Consider the following 18,314-nt stretch of genomic DNA (forward strand, 5'->3'; position numbering starts at 1 on the left):
TATAAATTCTTTTTTGGACATGTCTATGTATTTGGTAAATACCCAATATACTTTTAAGCCAAAATCAATCGAAAATCACAAGTTGTTCATCTTCCAAGTTATGATTTTTCAGCTAATAAGTATCTTTGGGTTGGTAGAAAACATTATGCCAGAAAAAAGTGAATATGGCCAAATGGGTCCTAAGAGTAATTCTTGAAATTACACAGGTGATCATTTGGAATATGATAAAGTAAAGGGGAGGTTAATATAATTAAGTCAAACTTGTAACTTAAAGCCGAAAATTCCAGGAATATTACGACTAAAACAAAACATCCCCCATCTTTTTTTTCTCTCTCTTCGCATTCGACTAGTACGACGAAGAAGAAGAAGAGAGAAAACTTTTAGTGAGAGAAAGTCTTAGAGAGAGAGAGAGAGAGAGAGAGAGAGTTGAACCCACAGTATAATGAACAATTTCTAGCTAGGGTTTTGTTGAATTGATAAATTATTCAGATGGAAATTTCTGGTAGACGATCGAATTATACTTTGTTGAGTCAAGTTCCGGACGATAATTACCTTCCTCCGCCGTCGAAGTACTCTCTCACTGGCGGTGGCGGTGGCGTTGGAGGTGGAGGAGTAGCATCGTATTATGAGTCTCATTCTGGTGAGAAGGGTAAAGGCAAAACAGGTGATAATAGAGGATTTGATTGGGATTTGATTGATCACCGTAGTAGTATGATGCAAGCGCCGAATCGGATCGGTGCGGCGGCATTTCCAGGTTCGATTGGATTACAGAGGCAATCAAGTGGGAGTAGTTTTGGTGAGAGTTCGATCTCCGGAGAGTATTATATGCCGTCGTTGTCTAATGCGGAGGCGTCGTTTGGGTACCTCAATGATGGCGGTGTTGGCGGTGGCGGTGCTGAATCGAGGATGAAGCCGTTGGAAGCTAACTTATGCGGTGGCTCGTCTTCTAAGAGCTGGGCACAGCAGACTGAGGAGAGTTACCAGCTGCAGTTAGCTTTGGCTTTACGGCTTTCTTCGGAAGCTACCTGTGCTGATGATCCAAATTTCTTGGATCCTGTGCCTGATGAATCCGCATCCCGTGCTTCAGCTTCAGCTGCTTCAGTGGAGACCCTTTCCCATCGATTCTGGGTATGGTTGGGTTATTGTTTTGTGTTGATTTCCCCCCTGTCTATATTTTGTTTGTATGTCACTTGCATTAACCTCATTATGAATTTAGTTGCAACAGAGGGAAATGTGTGCCTATTATGCTTAAGGAATGTGTTGAACAATTAGCACTGTACACAGAAAAACAAAGAATTGGTTTAGATTAAATGTTTCCAGGCGTTGAAATAGGTGACAGTTTGATGTTGAGGAAAATGTTTTCCATGGATCAACTAGGAGTGTTTGGTTGGGTATTAATGTAGGTGACATAGATGAATTGTAAAAAGTGGACTATAGGGTGTTATGGTAGTGTTTTGGTGATACTTCTGAGAATTAAAGGTTGACAATATTGTACTTAATATGGAGATGTGGGCAAATGATTTCAGCCCAGAAGCAAGGGAAGTCATCTTCTTGTTTTCTGAGAAACTATTTATTGGGTAAAACATTTTTACCATGTCACTTGGAAAGCATTTTCCGTCATACCAAACACAGAATCGACAAATGAATGTGCTTCTTCAAATGTAAGTGCACTTGAACAGTTGTGATATATTTAAACTACCAGATCCTTTCACAACTCCAAGAAAGATGAGTAGCTTCTATATTAGTACTGCATCCAGATATTTCTAGAATACTAGAATATGTTGAGACTAATGCGTCAAGTAATGTGGAGTTCAAGAACAACATTAATGCTTTTAGTCTCTCAGAGGTTTCTAACATCTTAAGCTACTCTGAAAGTGTTGTAGCCGATATACAACCAATGCCCATCTTTTATTCTCCACAAAGAAATTGGAAGTTTTCTTTGTGTAAAGTGTATATGTCTGTTCTCTTTCTCATTATATAATGCAACATCAATGTGGAATGTATTCTTTTTAAACCTGCAGTTTGTATTTAAGGGTCATTTGGTAGAGTGTATAAGAAAAATGCTGACTAGGGTGTATTAGTAATGCTGATATTAGTTATGCGGAAATTATTTTTTATGCAATGTTTGGTTTGGTGTATTAAAAATAACATTCATTGCATAATTCTAAAAAAGGTTATTTTCTTACAAAAATACTCTTCATTAATACAATGGAAAATGTGGAAAAGGTTTTGAGGGAAGTTTGCATCTTTACCCATGCTAATGCATGCATCAAATCTCTTGCGTTGCTAATACCATGGTTTCCATGTATTTGGTTTGCATGCACAATATTAAATAGAGTGTATATTAGTTATATATAGGTTGAAAAAGTGTACCAAACAATATTAATAATACATAGAGCTAATGCATGCATTATTTTTCTTAATGAATCTTACCAAACACCCCCTTAGTATTCTTTATCACTATATAAGTGCGGCATGAATGTGGGATGTGTTCCATTCAATCTGGTTGACCGACTATTTAATTCTTCACTGAAAAGATCACAAAGATTGTCGTCCACTTTAAACGTATTGTATACCCCTTAGACCTTATATGGTTGACTCTTTGCACTTGATGCACCTGCAGCTTAAGCACAGTTTTATAAGGGAGATATGTTTATCTGTACTGACATGATTTGTTTACTCTAGACTCATTAACCTTACTGGAAACTGTGATGCCTATGAATTTTTCGTTTATACATAGATCAGCTAGTAAAGCACGTAGAAGTTAATAAATATTAAGGCCCTTTTACTGTTTTTGGTACATTGTATAAAGAATTAATGTGTATGACACAAACTACTGAAAATATTCCCTTTATCAGTCCATTCTTACGGCGAGTTTGTAAACTCTTGTCTAGAATATTCTAGACAAACTATGAGACCCATACTCATTCTTCATATGTCGTGCATATTGATGAAAGTGAATCTAAATCCATTTTTCCAACCAACACACCCTATATCCAAAAACAATATTGCAATATGGGAATCAATGCAAAATATCTGATCACTCCATAAAATTAGTTTAAAAGAGTATTAAAAAAGTCATTGTAATTGTGTTTTAGTAAAAGGAGGTGTAGAAGTAGAATTACATTGATTTGTTTTGAGTTTGAATTTTAATTTTAGTATGAAGTAGATCACACTATACCCACCAAAGAAGATAAAAGGATTTTACATTATACGATTTTGAATTTTCACAAGATGTTAATGGAAATCTTTTGCTATTTGATCAAAAAACATGTTTTTAATTATGTGTTAATGAAATCTTTTGCTTACTACTAAAATGAAAACACATTTGTGGAAATGGAGAGGAATTAAAGAGTGTAGATAAAAGTTTCTCTTTGGAGAAGTGGATGAAGTTTTGGATAAGCGAAAAAGAAAGGGTTTTTATTTTGGGATCAGAAGAGTAGAAGATATCTACAAAATATTACAGTGCTTGAGATTTTTTGGCGTTGTATTGCATCTAACATAAATATTCATTTCTTTTTCGGGTGTTGATTGCCTAGGTTTGTACTGTGGATTAGTTCAAGTGTAATGACATACTTTTTAAGATTACCATTATGATCACTTCTCTTATTCCTAAACCTAGAAGGTGCATGCTCCAAATATTATTTTACATTGATAGGTTGGCCTAGTAACAATGCCTGTGGGAATGTCAGGTTGAAATGAAGTAAATTCCAAAAAAAATAAGATTGTAGAAGAAAACGACAAGACGACTCACTATTTGGTGCCTTAGATAAATATGCAAATGATCTTGAAGCCGAAGGTCACAAATCACAATTTAAAACAATGTACTTTGTTTAGTAGAAAAAATTGGAGATCATACTAGAAATGGAACCCATGTCCAACAACAACAACATACCCAGTGTGGTCCCACAAGGTGGGGTCTGGGTTTAAAGTATACGCAGACTTTACCCCTATAGGTAGAGAGGTTGTTTCTGAAAAGACTTCTAACTTAGGTAAAGCATATCAAAGAACATATAGAAGAAAAGAGATATAACAAGTACTAGAGGAAACATCATATGGCATATATATAGGAAAAGAAATAACAACGACAACAAAGTAGTGCGATAACCCCTTGCCAACGAAAGTAAGGGGTTTGCCTTTTGGGTCTAGCTCGTCGCACCAGGCTTGCCTAGTGCGGGTTACCTCTCATGTGTGGTTTGCGAGCTATTGCATAGGAGCGGAGATTTTACCCTGTGCACACCCAAAGAGTAGCGACTGCGGGTTTTCGTTGTCATAAAAAAAAAGTAATGCGACAACCAAAACATAAGACACAATTGGTCGCAACACAAATCATAGGACAGGGAACTACACCAAAAAGCTAATACTACTAGTATTAAATGAGAAGTAGGTACGTGGCGCCAAACTACCACCAAGCCTAACTCACAGGAAAGCGAGGCAACACTCATATATGTACTAACCTTCTACCCTAATCTACGACCTCCAAATTCTCCTATTTAAAATCATGTCCTCAGTGAGCTAAAGATGTGCCATAACTTACCTATATACCTCTCTCCAATACTTTTTCGGCCTACCCCTACACTTTCTTAAGCCCACCATCACCAACCTTTCACATGTCCTTACTGGGACTTCCCCACATGCCCAAATCATCTCAATTTTGCTTTCCTCATCTTGTCCACCACAGATCACCACAGAGGCTTCCTATCTTGTCATGGATGTCTTCATTCCTAATCTTATCCTTCCTAGTATGTCCATACATTCACCTCAACATCCTCATTTTTGCAATCCTTATCTTCTGAACATGGGAGTTCTTAACTGGTCAATACTTTTTCTACTACAACATAGTTGGCCTAACAATTATTCTGTATAACTTACCTTTAAATTTGAGTGATACCTTTTTGTCACACATGACTCCGGAGGTGAACCTCCATTTCGTTCATCCTTCATCTATACGATATGTGGTATCACTGTCGATCTCCCTATTTTCTTGGATTAAAGACCCAAGATACTTGACACTTTCTTTCTTGGGGAGGACTTGCATACCAAGCCTTACTTCCACGTAAGGCTCTTGTGTTCCAAGCACTAGCTTACTATTTGAATGTCTAGTTTTAATTTGGCATGAACTGAATTGAGAGTAGAACTTGTGGCTTACATACTATTTGCAAGCATGTTGAGTTAATAGTCACCTTTTACTGTGTGGTTAAATTAGGACGGATGAAGTGGAATACAACAATTTGTTTACTTACCTTTAAGGGAAGTGGAATGTCTAGTTTTGACAAAATATTGAAGTGAGTAAAAATGTGAATTTTCACATATCAAATATGAGCATGTTGAGTTTGTAGCTCCTTCTTACCCTTTGAAATTTAAGATGGATGAAAGTGGAATTATAATAAGTAGTGTAACCTCCCATTTAGGAAGCTATAAGTGTTGCAATGACCCAATTTAGTGGGATTTCACTGGGTATGTTGTTGTATTCTTTTTCTTTAATTCTACATTAACAAAATTCAAGACAAAATCCCAAACAAAGAAAGAACCATTAACTATTGAAAATATTAATAATATTTCCATCATACGGGTGTTAAATATCTACTAACCATAGGCTTAGTATTTGACCATGAATCTAGTCAAAAATATTGGTAGCATATAGTAGTAGTTGGTAGCGGATTCACATGTGTCATTTCCACAAACAAATGTAATAATGAGGTGGAAGTTGGGACATTGATGACTTCATGTCTTACATGATAAAGTAGGGAGGACCTTCTCTACTCTATCAAAGCAAAAAGACACGAGAGTCGCTTGAAATGATTGAGAAGAACATGCCTCTACCCTTAATTAGAGATCTTGACTTTGAGTTTTGGAATAGAGAAACTTCTGGTGCCTCCCCTTTAAATGGGCCATATGTGAGGCAATTGGCATTGATCAGGCCAGTGGATTTTGAATACTAGATGGTTAAGCAAAAAAGGTAGAGACAAACATGTCTACTTTTTGATAATGTTGGTGTACGACCCAACTTCCCTGTACTTCGACTATTCCATTGAGTACATGTTATTTCCATTTGTCTTTTGTGTCTGCTACTAGGATTTGAGTCGTGATCATGTTTTTCACCCTGATTCTGTATTAAATTTGTCGGAGAAACTTTTGGACATCCTTGCGGTAATGTGCCAAAACCCCTGTAGAAATATCTCCTGAATGTGGCCAAGACAGTTGTCGCTACTTGTCGACAAAATGGATTTCAACTTTATTGACTGCTAGGCCTCAGTTGGGTTAGCAAAGAATGTGTCATTTTGAGTGGAATAAAAGATCGTCAAGCAAGTGGTAGCTGATACAATATATATGCCTTGTTTGCTAAGTTCATTAATAGTATCTATGTTATTATCAATGAAAACCTTGCTTGATACAAAAAAAGGTTCATTAATAGTATCTCTTAAGCCGATTCTTGTGGATATTCCTAATAAAGATCTATTTGCCAATGCTAGACTCTTTTTCCGGAAGTTAGAGTATCCTAGGTATTGAATTAGAAGCCTCATAGAGGAGCTCTCGATGAGTTCAATCAGTGAAAAAAATTACTCTATTGTCTCATTTGGCTCCTTTTGATACAATTTTCTATTTCTCAGAAGTGTTTGATCTTAGGAAATGAGGAGGAAAGGTGCGTTCTTGTTTCATGTAAACTTATTGCTGACCGTTCTTTACTTTCTGGTATACTGCTTTAATACATGAACTTTTGCCAACATTAATTGAATTATTTACTTTATTTTTTTTGTGTCATGTGCCGTTGTTCTTAGAAACATGAGCACTATGAGGCAAATAAGGAAGATGAAGGAATTAGCTCGTCAATTCATCATTAGAAATTTTCTTTTCACACTTGTTAATGTAATTTTTTGCCAATGATATACATCTATTACTCAAGCTGCTAAAATAATCACTATAATAGTAGGGCGTATGAAGACATCCTATATATTTGATTACACGGTATCTTGCTTGAGTTTATGAGTAGTGGATATTAGTTATCTCAAGAATTAGGGGCTTATGTTTTTTCCCTTGGCCTTTGTTTTTCTTGAGAATTAGCCAAGATCAACATGAATTTATGTTTTGATCAGATAAAAGATTTCTTTAAAAATAACAAGGCCAACTTGGCCGTATACAAATGGTATACCAAAAAAGGAGAAACCTACAAAATTTGGTTCTCTCCAAAAGACACTCTGTCCTCTATACAAATCGGAACAACATGGGTGCACCAAAAGAAAATAAGGGATCCAAGACTACTCAAATGAGCAAAGCTCATTTCTACCCTTTCAAAAGCTCTCCTATTTCTCTCCTTCCAAAGGACCCACATCAAAGCAAGAGGAGTAACATTCCAAACACTGTGTCTTCTTTTCCTAGCTCCACTCTTCCAGTTGAACAACAACTCCTTCACAGATCTTGACGTTATCCTAGAATCACCAAACCATGTAAAGATGTCCTCCCATGACGTCGTAGTTAATTTGCAATGTAACAGAATATGGTCCACATTCTCACCCGCCTCCTTACAAAGGAAAACCAGCTCATTTATACAACCCTTCATTTCCTAAGATTCTCTGCCGTCAAAATCACTCCTCTAGTAGCTAACCACGCGAAGAAGCACGCCTTTCTCAGCACCTTAGGAATCCAGAACGAGGCATGTGGAATACTAACCTCTGCCCTAACCAGAAGTTTCGCAAGAAGGACTTAACTGAGAACGCATTGTTAGAATGATAGGCCATTGAAGTCCTTAAGTTGTGAAGGTTAAGAGAAAAAAAGGTTCCTCCTTTTGAGTTGTGATTCATAACACTATTAAATAGTCCTGTCGTCTCTGCTGTGTTTTTACTTGATTTGTTGCACATGAGCCGAGGGTCTTTCGGAAACAGCCTCTCTATCCTCACAGGGTAGTTGTAAGGTCTACGTACACTATACCCTCCCCAGACCCCACTTGTGGGATTCACCGGGCATGTTGTTGTTGTTGTCTTTGCTGTGTTGAGTGACATTCGTGTAGTTCTGGTGGTCATTGGATCAGAAATACTTGCTCCTTCAAATTGTTGATTACTTTCTTCAATGCGTCCTCGGAAATATGCTTTCAGACTTAGCAAAGATTCTATCATATTAAAGATAGGAACTCTCCAGAAAGAAGAGTTTTCAACAGTACATAGTGCTCTGGTTGTTGCAGAAGAGAGTTTTAGGTTTCTTGTACATAGGATGTGAGCATTAATAGTCTCTCTCTTCCTGCACCAGTCCCTAAAAATGGTAGAAGTATGTTGATCACGTATTCTTCTGTGTGTCGGGTGTTTCTGTGCAAATAGGAACAACTAGATAAATAATTTCATTGATGATTTTGAATCTCGTCATTCTTATCAGTCAAGCAAAAACATTTGTTGTTTTCTATTTTTTGGTTATTAATTTATGTTATTATTTCCTGGCTGCTTATAGATTCTATTTTTTTAATGTTCTTTGTTTAAGTTCTTATGATCTCTCTTTCTTTGATCGATTCAATCATGCTTTCCAGGCTTCCTAGGTTTTTTTGCTGAAAGCCATTTTCTGCTTTGAATCGTTGTTCTGTACCAGGTAAATGGATGCTTGTCGTACTTCGACAAAGTGCCTGATGGATTTTACTTGATCCATGGGATGGATCCATATGTCTGGATTGTCTGCTCCGATCTACAAGAAAATTCCCGCGTTCCATCTATTGAATCATTGAGAGCCGTTGAACCCTCTGTAGTACCATCAGTTGAAGTGATTTTGATTGATCGGCGTACCGATCCTAGCTTGAAAGAACTGCAGAATCGGATCCATAATCTCTCTCCTAGTTGCATCACAACAAAAGAAGTAGTTGATCAGCTTGCTAAGCTGGTCTGCAGTCATATGGGGTGAGTGCCAGAAACTTCTTATTAGGGACTCCGATCAATAACGTTTTGTGTGTTTTCTCCTTTTTGTAATTAAGTTTTATTTGCTTTATAAGGGGCACAGCTTCTGCCGGAGAAGATGAGTTGGTTCCTTTGTGGAAGGAGTGCAGTGATGACCTGAAGGATTGTCTAGGATCCACTGTGCTTCCCATTGGTAGCCTGTCTATCGGCCTTTGTAGGCATCGAGCTTTGCTATTTAAAGTATGTTCTAGATGTTATATACTGATATTAAGGTTGCTGTTTTAGTCTCAAGATTTACTTACACAGGAATTTACGGATCAGCACCGATGAATGGCTTTTTAAAAATAAAAATAAAGAAAAAGAAAAGCATGTTTTTTGCAAATTGGTTGTCTTTTCTGTCCTCAGAGTAAATGTATGTTCGATCAGGAGTTTCTTAGTTTTGGTGGAACTGTAGAAGGTTGATGTGTTATCACGAATTTTACATGATTGTTGCAGGTGCTAGCCGACGTCATTGATTTACCATGTCGAATTGCCAAAGGATGTAAATATTGTAACAGAGCTGATGCTTCCTCGTGTCTAGTTCGATTTGGACTTGACAGGTACGAATCCAAATTATAAATGATCTATGTGGTATTTTTTCAGTTCAACCCCAAACTTGCATATTTGGGGAAAAGGTTAATGAGAAGTCTACTTTCTCTGACAGACACCTTTATGCTAAATAGGTACTATTTTGTTAGCCACGTTTTAAAATATTTAAATCAATGATACATGGAAATTGATGTTCCTACTTTCCTTTTATTTCAAAAACCATTTTTATGTATTTTGTTTGTGATAATCAATTTTTACTTCCCTACTCTAAATTCCTGTGCAGATAACATGTGCAATTTATATGGACTTTGATTGTGTTGTCTAAATCCTACCTTGTATTCAGTGTATAAATTGGTCAACTTCTAAATTTCTTAATCTTTCTGGTTTATGTTTTCTTTGAAATGCATAGAGCTAGTATTTTCATAGAAATGGAACTTAATATGTTCAGATCTGGAAAATTGACACTGATGATGTTTCAAATATTTTTGTGTGGTCTTTCTGCATTCATGCTGCCAGAGGTCTGTGAAGATCAATCACTGTAACTAGTTCATGACCTATGTAGGTACTGACTGATTTCTCCTTCGTCCTGATAGCTGCTCCTCCTAGTTTTTTTTTTCCTGGGAAAAACAATATTTATTTTGTTTTTTTACAATATAAACTACTGCAACCTCAATGCCAATAAGCATGGCGGTGCTTCGAGTAAGTGGCACACTGCATTCAATATAAATTCAGATATGGATTTTTGAATGGTTTCTAGAGAAAAATTACATATCTAGGGACTGCATAAGAGTATTATATATGAAATATTTTTAATAGCTAAAATTGTTTTAAAAAGGGATTACATAAAACATTGTAGTCAAAGAAAAGGTTGTTTGACTCCAAATAGTAATGGTACCATTCTTTTTGGATGAAAGGAGGAGTATATTGGAGTGGTGATGGGAATCTTAATATTTGAAAGAAAAGATCCCATTATTAAAGGAATATCTTATACACTCGTAATATAATAGATTCTAAAGTTCGTGATTCAATTGCAAAGAGATGTCCTCCTTTCTTCTGCTCAGCCATAAAATGTGGAGGAGAAGAAATTAAATGGGAAAACATATAAGCAATTAAAATGAGATATTGTAGCCATATTGTGTAGCGAACAGCAGGATGCTATTTTTCTGTGCTACTTTTAACTAGAAATTAGCATGAAAAAAATGGTGGTCCTTGTAAAAGAATGCAAGTATTGGTTTTCTGTACACAGTTAGATATTATGCTATTTGTATTGATTGTTAAGGAGGACACAGTCTTGACATTTTGCTCTTCACCATACAGGGAGTACCTGGTTGATTTGATTGGGAGCCCTGGATGTTTATGCGAACCAGATTCTTCGCTCAACGGCCCATCTTCTATCTCAATTTCTTCACCATTGCGATTTCCGAGATTCAGAGAAGTTGAACCAAGAACTGATTTCAGGTCACTTGCCAAACAGTATTTCTCGGATTGTCAATCGCTTAATCTTGTGTTTGAGGATTCTTCAGCAGGTTATCCTCTAAATCCTACCTGCTTTCATGAACAAATACACCTTTGATGCTTGTTTTGGTTGTTTTTCGGATGTTAAGCTTGGCCTCTGCGATGATGTGATGAGAGATGTTCAGTTCACGTATAATTTTATAATGGCTTCAGACTGATATTGCTCGGTTCCTAGCCAAGAAGAACTATCTTATTTCCTCATGTTAAATTTATAATTTACTTAATGAAGTTGATTATAGTTGTCTCCCTGCCCTGAAGATGGGAGCTTTTCCGAGTTACTTTTAGCATGTCTATCTAGTTGTCTTTCCTCTTCCCATACAAATAAATATTATTATCTTGATAAACTAATTATCTTGATTTGTTCTTGAATTTTACACCCAAACATGTTATGTTTCAAGATTCTTAATTAATATTGTTTGTCACAGGAGCTGCTGTTGGTGGAGATGCAGGACAAACTGACCGAAATAACATCGAGAGAAACAGTGCAGTCCCTAGTCCAGTTAAGCGTGATGAAATTTCTCGGTTACCTGTGCCTCCAATTAGGTAAAAGGTTCATGACAAAGACTGTTAGCTTACTAGTGTATATAATCCTCAAAATATCTTAAGCTCAACGAACATGGACAGGGACATGGCTCCTGGGAATTATGTCCGTCCAATTTTGCATGGAGATACACAATTATCAGACCCTAGAGACATAGAGAATGATATGAGATTTCTTGAGGGAGGAAGTCAACTTGTTCCCGCTAGAACAAGTAGAGACCTTGCCCTTGAAATAGAAGATTTTGATATTCCCTGGGAAGATCTTGTTCTGAAGGAGAGGATTGGGGCAGGTAATCCCTGCCTGCTATCTTTTGTATCCTCCTTTTAAGTCTTGTGCTATGATTGACTCATTACATGTTAGTGATATTGGGATGCTAGGGTATCATAACATCCTCTTCTCATGTACCTAACACTGTTTATTGTATATGATTGACTCATTACATGTTAGTGATATTGGGATGCTAGGGTATCATAACATCCTCTTCTCATGTACCTAACACTGTTTATTGTATTTCAGGGTCTTTTGGTACCGTTCACCGTGCTGATTGGAATGGCTCTGTAAGATATCTCCTTTTAGTTCTGCGTTCTTGATACTCATCATTGTAAAATCTAACTTTTTGAGCACTTTGGAGAAACATTTGTTCAGTGTAATTTTTGTAAACTATTTGGGCGTTTGTTTATTTCTATTTTGTCTTTGGCCTGATCCACTTCTTGAATAAATGTTGTTGGATTATCTGTTAAACTCTCTCTTTTGCTTTTTTTTTTTTGGTTTCAAAATTTGAGATATATCTTTCTGAATTACTGTCTCGTTTGGTTTTATTTCTTCGTAATTGCATGCTGATGTAAGTTTGCACTTACTTTAGGATGTTGCTGTGAAGATTCTCATGGAACAAGATTTTCATCCAGAGCGATTCAAGGAATTTTTGCGGGAGGTAACTCTCATTTCCCTATCTCATCAACTATTGATAAACAAACTGGATGAAATAGAGAAAATGGTGTATGAAAATGAGGATGGGTGAATGCCACTTTTATTATCTGTTTTCCCTAGGCCAACTCCACTGATCTGGCTTTTCTTTCTTTATGTTTAGGTTGCAATTATGAAGCGGTTGCGACATCCAAATATTGTGCTTTTTATGGGTGCAGTTACTCAGCGACCAAACTTGTCCATAGTTACAGAATATTTATCAAGGTTTTATCCTGGTATACCCTCCAAATAATCAGACTTTTGATTGTTCAGTTTAGCTGACAGTACCCATGTTGCAATGTATTTCAGAGGAAGCTTATATAGACTTCTTCATAAACCTGGTGCTAGGGAGGTTTTGGATGAAAGGCGTCGGTTGTCTATGGCATACGATGTGGTATGAATGCTTCCCTGCTCTGCCTCATTTTATTTTAAAGCTGGGGCTAATTCGTCACATCATCTTGTGCAGGCAAAGGGTATGAATTATCTACATAAACGCAATCCTCCCATCGTTCATAGAGATTTAAAATCTCCTAATCTTTTAGTGGACAAAAAATACACAGTGAAGGTGAGAGTAATTACCTCTACGACATATGTAAAACTGCAATCCATCTTTTTTTCTATTTGTGCTGTCCGTGTGTGGTCTAAAAGAGAAAAAACAGAGAGGATGTCTTAGTGTCAAAAACTTCTATACTTATATGCATAACCTTTTGAAGAACAAAGGCAAGTTTTGAAGGGGTAAAGCTTATGCCAGATTTCTGAGATAATGGAGAACTAATGACAGAGTAATGTTGTGGGGAGGATTAAATTCCAACAGGCAGCATATATCTTGAAGAATGAAGATTGTACATTTTTTATAAGAATCGGGTTGCCTGAATAAACAAGAAAATAATGCGGAAGTGAAAATAAATAGATTAAAGACAAGAATTGAAAGATTGCGAAATTGGAGAAGAAAATCCCCAAATTCAAAAAGATGTGCTAAGAACCCTAATTGATCTTAGTATTCAAAAATTAGCGAATTAAAGCTAATTTATGATACTAATAGAACCAATTCAAGAACTTAGATCAAAAGTGATCTAGACCCCTATTCCGAAGAAACTAGAGACAATAATTAGTATAAGACTAATTATCTTCTTTAATTCACGAATAAGAACCAAAACTATCAAGTTAAAGAATTAATCCTACCTCCTAAGAATTGTTCTTATAAGGTTGTATGATAATTCCCAAGTAGGCAAACACAAAGGTGTAAAGAAGAGAAACTCTCAATTAATAATAATAATGTCTGCTCAAAATAATAAACCCTACCCCTATATATAGGGAAAAACTATCCCAAATATAATGGGAATAGAACCTACTTTTATGGAAATAATAAATAAAACCTAATAGGAAACGTTAAACTAGGAAAACATATAAAAATAATACCAAAAATTCTTCCCTAAGGAAATAAGTAAAAGTTTCCAATAAGGAAAAGTTTCCTCCTTTTTTGGGTGAGGATTTTAAGCTCCTTTTTTGGGCAGAAATTCAGCCCCATGTGGGCCCCAATCTTCTTCCATTTGGGCTTGGACTTGAACCATAAAATATGTGTAGTACTTAGTCCATTCTTCACCACAATTCTTGGACTCGTTCTTGGGCTTTTCGTCCATGATTAGCATCTTCTTGAGTTCCCATTGATGCCCAACAATCTTGGCTTGCAACTCCTTATCTTGAGACTTTGATGAGTGTCTTCTTAGGGCTTCTATAGCATCATCCTTAGCCATGGAGCTATCAATTTTACTTCTGGTTTTGTAGGTATGTGCGAGTCAGAGGTTTCTTTTGTCATCCAAATGGACATTGACCATCTGGAATCGTGGTGATTCAATGTCCACGTGGCAAGGATGCTGGTATTTGATTATCTGGGGCCATGTTAATGTGCTGGATACACCTATCAGAAAAAATGTTGAAGTTTTGGATTCAGCATATTTCAAGATATTATGACTCTTTGAGGATGAAGGGTTTTTGTATATATTAGTCTTAATATTGAGATTAGTGTGAGATACAGGAAACTTCTACTCTTAGAGAACCCTTAATTTGTGTCAACAAGCAAACTATTGCGTACTGGAATGAAACATGGCCAAATAGAGCAGAATGGATGTGTTCTGTATTGGAAAGAAACATTACCAAATGGAGCAGAATGAATATAGAGGATTCATACGGCTGACCCGCACTACTTTGGGATTGATGGATAATAGTAGTAGTTGTGTCGTATTTACGCATTTTCCTTTTCCTTATAAAAAAAGTAGTAGCTGTTGTGTTGTTTTTTGGGTTTATTATTCATTATGTTCCATATTTTTGTCATTTCCCTCTTCTCCACAATCTCTTATTAAACCAGTTTATTCAGTTCACTAGTGACTTGTATTAGATATCTTTCCTCTTACATTAGAAGCATTTATTTGGGCTGTTCCTTGTCACAACTTGAACTCATCATGAACAAAATCTAAGATCTTGATTATCTGATTTCTTTACATAATGCATGTAGGGAAATTTCTTGTGATCTGATTGATGAGAACTGTGTTTCTGTTGTCAAGCAACAAAATAAAATGGGGATGCATTTGATCCATGTCATTGCTTAATGTCAGTAATTTTTTAGGAGGGTCTGTTTTTCATAGCTTTTTGTAGCTTAGCAGCACACATAATGTAGTGTGGCTGTCTTGTAGTTGTGTCTATAATGCTTTATGCTGACAATACAACGTAAGTTCTGCATCCAATCCGACTCTACTGCATTCTGGAACAAGTCTTGACTCAAAGTTGTTTGTGATAAATAATTGAGTTTTGTTATGATGTTTATTTTTGCATATTTTGTACTCTTATATTTATTAAAGCCATCTCTTTATGCAAAGATGTTGCATGTCCCTCACCTGTCTGATGTCTTCATCAGGTCTGTGATTTTGGTCTTTCTCGTTTAAAAGCGAACACATTTCTCTCATCAAAGTCTGCTGCTGGAACTGTAAGTGCTTGATTCAACATATGATTTATTTAACTTTTATTCGTTTTCGTCACTTTACTTCATCTATGATTTTTTTTTTATCTGGTTCTTCTTGTGATAGCCGGAATGGATGGCACCTGAAGTTCTTCGTGATGAACCATCAAATGAGAAATCTGATGTATACAGCTTTGGTGTTATTTTGTGGGAGCTGGCAACGTTGCAACAACCTTGGAGTAATTTGAACCCAGCGCAGGTTTGTATCTCTAATCTTTATGTTCTGGGGGGGATTTTAAGGTAGACATGCTGATGTTTGTGAATGCAATCCAGAGGAATAACTGTGTATAGGTGAAATGACCTAAAGCTATCTATTGGAAGGTGCCAATGAATTGTTGTGGGAAGGCTCTTACTAGTGACATTAATTGCATAAGAAGTTATTTTATTCCTTGTGTCTAAAAGGGCTTTTCCAAGGAATACCGAGCACTGTGTTCACTGGAAAAGCAAATGCAGGAACTTTATGTTGCACTACTTAATTTAGTGTAAAGACTAAATACTGGGCTATGTCTGGAGCCATTCAATTTTGTGTTGGGAGTTGACTGATCATTTTTGTTCCTGTTATGTCTGATATGACATACCGGGGGATGGAGAATAATCCAATTTGCTTCAGCAATTGTCTGAAGAGTCATTTGTTCCTCATTTTAAACACCTCTCTTCCCCATTTGGTTTAGGGAGAGAGCTAGTCATTCATTTCTTCATGCTTTGCTCTGGGTTTTGATTAGTATTCTCTTATCATTTTCTTGATAGCTACATGTTGTCAAAAAAAATTCTCTGCTGAAGTTACAGTCAAGTAAGAAATGTGGATAAAACAATATCCATTGTATTGAAGATAATTTCTATAAGTTCTCTCTTTTGATTTCTGATATTTCACTTTTATTAAAAATCAGGAAGGGTACTCAATCTTGTGTCTTGGTATCTAGGTGGCAACAACTTTAGGATACCTCTGTTTGCAAACATTGATTTAATTATAGAAAGAGAACTTGGGTCTGCTGATTATTTACAACACTATTTGGCACTTGTATTGCATCTTGGCTATATTTTAATATGGAACATATGCATTGCTGTTTTTATTGGTAAGTTCATCGTTAAGAGATGAGTCAAGAGTGGGTGTATATTGATTCTTGCGAATTCTGTCTTGGTTAAATGCATCTGAACCTGTAGGTTGTAGCAGCCGTCGGCTTTAAGGGGAAAAGACTTGAAATTCCGCGTGACTTGACTCCTCAAGTGGCAAGCATTATTGAGGCTTGCTGGGCCAAGTATGTCGCTTATGTACTTCCATAGTTCAGTCGCATTGGCTTTTGGTTTGCTGTGATATGCTCTTGAAGTTACTTTTGATAATGTTGCAGAGAACCATGGAAACGTCCCTCCTTTGCTGCAATCATGGATATGCTGAGACCACTAATTAAACCTCCTGTAACACCTCCTCAACCAGGTCGTACAGACATGCAGTTGCTTGCGTGAATGCTTGTAATAGATGTATGATTTCTGCACATATTTGGCATTCTTTGTTAATCATCTTCTGGGAGGAACAAGTCTTCGTTTACTTCAGGTTTGTGTATCCTGAAGTCTCCCTTCATTCTGCTAAAATTTTGCATTTGCCTTGTATGCGCACATATTAATCGCAACTTTAGTCGGTGCAACTCTGCAATTAGAAGTTGTAAGTGTTGGTAATTGTATCGACGTTCTGACTTCAACTTGGGAGATGTGAAGAGGGTTCACCTCTTAGCTTTCTTTGCTGTTTCTTTTGATGGTATATGAGCTTGTAACATCCTTCAATGTGTTTTTTTTCAGGCTTTTGTTCTGTACATATTAGTTCAGAATGCCCGTCTAGAGCCATTTTTTCTTCACAAATTCAAGCTGCCATTTCTCCCAGAAGACCATTTGCAATTGACTTGTACGTTTCCTCGTGGAAATATTGTTTAGCCATATGATTTTGTTAATGCCAGCAAATAACAGTTCTTTAATTTTCTATCGAGAAATGATTTTGTATGTATAAGAATTTATAATGGGAAGTTGTCTTATAGGAATGCCCAGTTTGTATCACGTCTTTCCGAGTATGTGCTTTCAGATTCATGTAGTTTCTGTCTCATATGTTGTGTCCTGGTTTCAGTAGATATCTTACAACTAAAATCCCTCTTTTTTCTGATCCAATTCCTCCACCAACGTGAACCCCTGAATCACCCCCTGTTTGATTTAGGCATGCTCACACTTTTTAATTAGGGAAAAGAATACTTGTACCCAAAAAGGAAAACTATTTACAAACAACTACCTTTTACTTTCATACCTTCTGTTTTTAACTCCTGATTTGCGTTTACTGTTTGATACCATCCGAATGTGTGTGTATGTATATAAAACATGTAGTGTTTCAGTGAAAAGACTACTCAATTATTGTTTGATACCATCAGAGTATATATATATTTCGATGGTATCAAGGATAAAGAAATGGTGGTTTAATGAATAAAATAAGGGTGCAAGCGGGTCAATAGTTTGGGTGGTGAGTTCAACTCGGATAAATAGTTTGTGTTGAATTCAATTTGGATAAATACTTTGCTTAGTGAGTTCAATTTAGGTAGCTTTCCCTTTTAATTATTAGAACTCGTGTACTCAGAGAATATAGACAAACTAGTGTCCGTTGTTGCGTTAATGTAGATTCCTGATTGTTGATTCAAAACTAGTAAATTTTCGACATGGTCGTTTCTTTCTTTTACAAAAGACTATTAATTCGTCCACATAGCGCTCGCATATGTTATGTAGGAGGTCTCTCTTTGATATGTTCAATCCAGTCACAAGTATCTAACGTTTCAAACCGACTATTTTCCACAAA

At 36.4% G+C, this 18,314-nt stretch overlaps 1 protein-coding gene across 1 annotated transcript; it reads left to right on the forward strand.

Annotated features, from left to right (window-relative positions):
* The first annotated feature begins 313 nt into the window (after positions 1 to 313).
* Positions 314 to 17,533, forward strand: LOC129882097 (serine/threonine-protein kinase CTR1). The gene is made up of 17 exons (XM_055956246.1): positions 314 to 1,128; positions 8,572 to 8,873; positions 8,966 to 9,110; positions 9,366 to 9,469; positions 10,776 to 10,984; positions 11,399 to 11,516; positions 11,598 to 11,803; positions 12,031 to 12,071; positions 12,377 to 12,445; positions 12,602 to 12,702; positions 12,787 to 12,871; positions 12,944 to 13,042; positions 15,389 to 15,457; positions 15,558 to 15,689; positions 16,652 to 16,746; positions 16,837 to 17,039; positions 17,282 to 17,533. The coding sequence occupies exons 1-16, from the start codon at positions 490 to 492 to the stop codon at positions 16,949 to 16,951; spliced, it is 2,529 nt and encodes an 842-aa protein (XP_055812221.1). The 5' UTR covers positions 314 to 489; the 3' UTR covers positions 16,952 to 17,039; positions 17,282 to 17,533.
* The last annotated feature ends 781 nt before the right edge of the window (positions 17,534 to 18,314 follow it).

The sequence above is a fragment of the Solanum dulcamara genome, chromosome 3 (assembly GCF_947179165.1).
Source record: "Solanum dulcamara chromosome 3, daSolDulc1.2, whole genome shotgun sequence".
In the NCBI taxonomy this organism is placed as follows: Eukaryota; Viridiplantae; Streptophyta; class Magnoliopsida; order Solanales; family Solanaceae; genus Solanum; species Solanum dulcamara.

What these genes read in the sequence shown, in the direction of transcription:
- LOC129882097 (XM_055956246.1), top strand. Translation starts at nt 490, where the DNA reads ATGGAAATTTCTGGTAGACGATCGAATTATACTTTGTTGAGTCAAGTT. An exon ending in GTGCTGATTGGAATGGCTCT is followed by an intron (nt 12,072 to 12,376) that starts GTAAGATATCTC and finishes CACTTACTTTAG; the next exon opens with GATGTTGCTGTGAAGATTCT. An exon ending in TCAAGGAATTTTTGCGGGAG is followed by an intron (nt 12,446 to 12,601) that starts GTAACTCTCATT and finishes CTTTATGTTTAG; the next exon opens with GTTGCAATTATGAAGCGGTT.